Source organism: Lipotes vexillifer, unplaced genomic scaffold (assembly GCF_000442215.2).
Source record: "Lipotes vexillifer unplaced genomic scaffold, Lipotes_vexillifer_v1.1 scaffold1272, whole genome shotgun sequence".
In the NCBI taxonomy this organism is placed as follows: domain Eukaryota; kingdom Metazoa; phylum Chordata; class Mammalia; order Artiodactyla; family Lipotidae; genus Lipotes; species Lipotes vexillifer.
The window spans coordinates 2175746-2180116 of NW_006779909.1; the positions used below are offsets into that span (position 1 = coordinate 2175746).

At 32.2% G+C, this 4371-nt stretch overlaps 1 protein-coding gene across 2 annotated transcripts in view; it reads right to left on the bottom strand.

The window, feature by feature from the left end:
* ATP8A1 (ATPase phospholipid transporting 8A1) overlaps positions 1-4371 on the bottom strand; it is a 236036-nt gene that overhangs the window by 170110 nt on the left and 61555 nt on the right. For both annotated transcript variants that reach the window (XM_007453048.1, XM_007453049.1), the window contains one exon: positions 3939-3979. Coding sequence is in view for 1 of the 2 variants with exons in the window: in XM_007453049.1 (XP_007453111.1) it covers positions 3939-3979 (41 nt within the window). In the remaining variant the exon portion in view is untranslated. The remainder of the gene's footprint in view (positions 1-3938; positions 3980-4371) is intronic.

Genomic DNA, 4371 nt, shown 5'->3' on the forward strand with positions numbered 1-4371 from the left:
AAAAAAAAAAAAAAAAAAAAAAGCAGCTATATAGAGTGACTTTTACACATGCAGGAAGCCCACCACTCCATGTTTTTCTACAAAACCAGAAAAATGTGTTGATTCTAAGATTCTTCACCTAAATTCTATCCTAAGCAACTATCTCAAAAACATATGAACAGTCTCAGCTGCATCTCAATCTTAAGAACTGATCTTTGTGGTAATAAAGACAGCTGTTTACTTTCAAGAGTGGGGATGCAATGCCTTGTATAGGGCCTTTTTTTTCATTTTTATTGGAGTAGAGTTGATTTATAATGTTGTTAGTTTCAGGTGTACAGCAAAGTGAATCAGTTATCCATATACATATATCCACTCTTTCTTAGATTCTTTTCCCATATAGGCCATTGCAGAGTATTAAGTAGAGTTTCCTGTGCTATATACAGTAGGTCCTTCTTAGTTATCTATTTTATATATAGGGCTTTGTAATTCTAACACTTTCTCAGAAAACCAAATACTGGCAACTTAATCTCGTGCAACAGATCAGTAACTGGAGGGATGAACTGTTAGTGTCTGGGAGCTGAAGTCTGCCCATCTGTGAATGGCTGGATGAACACTGCAAATTTGTAGGTCCTCTGAGAAACATTAAAAAGCAACCTCAGTAGCCACACACTCAGAAAGACCAAGAAAGAAAGAACCCTGAACTAAAGCCCATTTGCACTAAGGTTTACCATATTACATTGGCATGTGAATCAGACTGTTGATTTTGGTTTATTGATTTTCTTTTTAAATGCACAAAATATTACATAAGCTAAAGAAAAGACTTGCCTTATAATCTGGCTAACACAACAAGCCAGCCTGCTTTCACACCTGTCCACTTAGTGTTCAATAAACCATTTCTACATAGCCAGCATCTTAGTGTACACCGTCCCGTTCTTTTCACCTCTGATTATTCTATGACACAGGAATCCTCATATGTCTTGCTTGCTATTGTGAGCTCACTGCTTGGCACATACACTCAATAAGTATTTGTTGAATGATGGTATAAAATTTTTCTGTGTTGCTACAGTATTTGAAATGACAGCTTTTACTTGTCACAAAATATACTAGAATGTAGAATGTCATTATCTATAAGTGCTCTTTCTATTGTTGGATATCCTCATATTCTAACTTTTCACTGTTACAAATAATGTTAATTGATAATTATTATACAGGTACAGGTATCTCCCTACTTTATGATTATTTTCTTGGGATAAATTCCCAGAATCTTCCTTTTTTTGTGTGTGTGTTGTCAATATGAAGACCTAAATTGCTAATCCACAATAGTATGTGAATAAAATACTTCATAAAAATTCTGAAATACAAGTTTTTTTCCTTGACTAGATAGCAAACGAGGCCTCAATACCGTTTAAATTTGCAACTTTTATTATTAGGTTGAATATTATACTGAGTCTGGTTGCTTATTATATTTCTTCTTACTTTTTGCCAGCTTATATTTCCTATCTAGATAACGATTTCAATCTTTTGTTATATTTGGTGCAAATATTTCTATATTCTCTCTGCTTATTTACGTGATGTGTACTAGTTTTAAATTTTATATAATCAAATTCCACAGATCCTTGAGATTTTGATCTTGTTCTCCTCTAAATATTTACTAAGGTCTTTATTCTATTTGTGTGTTTTTCAAAAACAATGTTTTAACATTTTCTTCTAGCCAGTTGAAATTTATTTTAACACAGGCTGTGTCTTAGATATAAACTGTATTATTCCTGAAACTGCTAATCTGTGGTCCCAACATGATTTACTAAATAATCCTTTAATCCATGATTTTTGCCTCCTTTATCAAATATTAAATAGGTTTTATTTCAGGGCATCCTATTTCATTTTATACTTTTCATCAATGTATATTTTTGCAACAGATTCACGCTATTTTAATAACTTTTGCTTACCATTTTACTTATATTTAATCCTTGCACACTGTTAATTTTCCAAAATATTCTTCTATTTTCTCAACTGTTTATTTTTGAAATTACAACGAATAATTTAGTCAACTCTTGAGGAAAAAAAAGATAATTTCCCTGATTATACTACATCATTACTTTTGAACAAGTGGTACTGTTTTTCTAGGAATATTACATATTTGTCTTTTTGTGAAACTTTAACACCTAAATATTTTATGTTTTCTTTGCAATGGTCATATATATATTTCAAGTTTACCTGTAAGCATCCCACATGCCACCAGGAATGAGATCTCTGTTTCACTGTGTTTTTCTAAATTGCTATTGCTGAAAAGATTGATGTCAATTTCTGAATATTTATCTTGAATTCATCACTGAACTTTTATTAATTCTAATTAATTAAGTATCTACCTCTAGTTATTAAGTAACATCAGCTCATTTTGGCTGGATGATTTTTGGCAACACCTTAAATTCTAACTCTCTGTATTTGGAAGTGGGATGCTCAGGGAAAATGTGGCACTCATCTCCAAGACAACTGAGAATGCTACCTCTATGGAAAATCATGGGCTGGTAATTTAATTTTTTTCTCTGTGGAAAATTGAAGAAGTTAAAATAATCCAATCAATCTTGGAATAATGACTGTCTATTAGGAAAATAAAACATTTTAACAGGTTAATTTTAGGGTGAACTAGTAGATGGTTATCTCCTGACTTCACAACTGTTTATTTTCTAAGCAAGCACTCTAGGTAAGAAGAAACTGATATCAATTTATTAGGATATGCATTTATGTTAATTACCCTGACAAACCTAGTAAATGAAACACATTTATAATAAAATTCAATTTATCACACTTGATTATACTCTACTTGTCTTGGCTCTAAAGTGTTTAAATCCACAAGTACTATACAAGAGCATAAAAGAAACTTCTTTTGAAACAGTAAATTGAGCTTTTTTGTTTTTTTTATCTTGCTCTGAAAAAGAGGTGACTATCAGAAATAAGGAAAGCACAAAGTATTTTCCTCTATGTTACTTTCATGTCAAAGACCACAGAGAGAGACTAGTGAGTTTTCAAATATCCAGAAAAGGAGATGTCAATCTCTATTCTGGCTACTGATTTAAAATAAACAAAGATGTAATTAATTCAGGATGAATCCTGTTCCCTGTGGGAATACAAGGTGACTATGAATATCACAAGGTAGAATCAGGGCATGGCCTTTAACTGGGAAATACTGGAGTGCAAATAAACTGAGTGTGGGTTACACCTCCATTGTACTAGCAATCTCAGAAAACAAAGTCCCCTGGGTAGAATGGCCTCGCCTCCAAAAGTCTCTCACCAAGTTACTAAGGTTATTCACTTGTGGATGACTGGCGATTAAATGGTCTTCCAGAACTAAGGGAGAACTAACAATCATTGCTTACCTTTTGAAATTGAGGTCTGAAAAGCTTACGAATGCTTGGATAACACTTGCTAAATTATGACTCAACTCACTAACTGCCATGTTAGAGCTCCTATGAGCAAATTAACTTCTTGATGGAACCGATTTCCAGCTCATTAGAAGATGATATTTAGTTAGTAAGACATTAAAAAAAAATGAATTAGCAGTGTGTAAATGCGATTAGTCATGATATATGAATGTGAAGTATACAAATGTGAACTATCAGAATCTAATTTTTGTTTTACTTGGACAGTAGATGATTAAAGCAAAAAATTACAACACAAAACAGTCCATGGTTAAGTGAAATCTATGAAAACAGTACTCAAAATATACTATGAAGGAACAAAAAGTTCTAAATATTACTTTAAGGTAATAGTCTTTCTAATATATTGCAAATTATTAAATGGAAGTGACTAACTGAAGATTCCATGTATGTTTACAACATTAATTACTAAAAAGCTTTCATATCAGTGGAATCCTTGACATTTGCTTATATACAAAAATTATATCTACTAGAGTTACCTCTATGCACTTCTTCTCCTGTAACAAAATAAAAATCAATGCATACCTTTTCCCAGTGCACAATTTCCCAAGCACCACTTCTCAAAACTGGAAAGAGAAAAGGTGACAGTTTTAAGAATATTTTTACTACTTATCAAAAGCCAACCTCTGATGAAATGATCATTTTAAATGAATAGCTTCAAATAAATTAACTGGTAACAATTTTTATAGGTTTAAAAACCAATTATGACAGCAAAGATACATAAAATTACACAAAGAAACAACCAATGAACATTTTAGATCTCAAAATAAAATACTATTTTATCTCACTGGCGTTGCCAAGGGCTTTCATCAGCACACAGAGGAATTACAGGGGTTGGCTGGAGGAGAAAGCCACAAAAATGCTTGGCAAAGGGAGTGACAAGCTTAAAAAAATTTCAGAATCCATAACAGTAGCAATGTTAAAAAAGAAAAAAAAAAGATTTACAAGCATAGCAGGA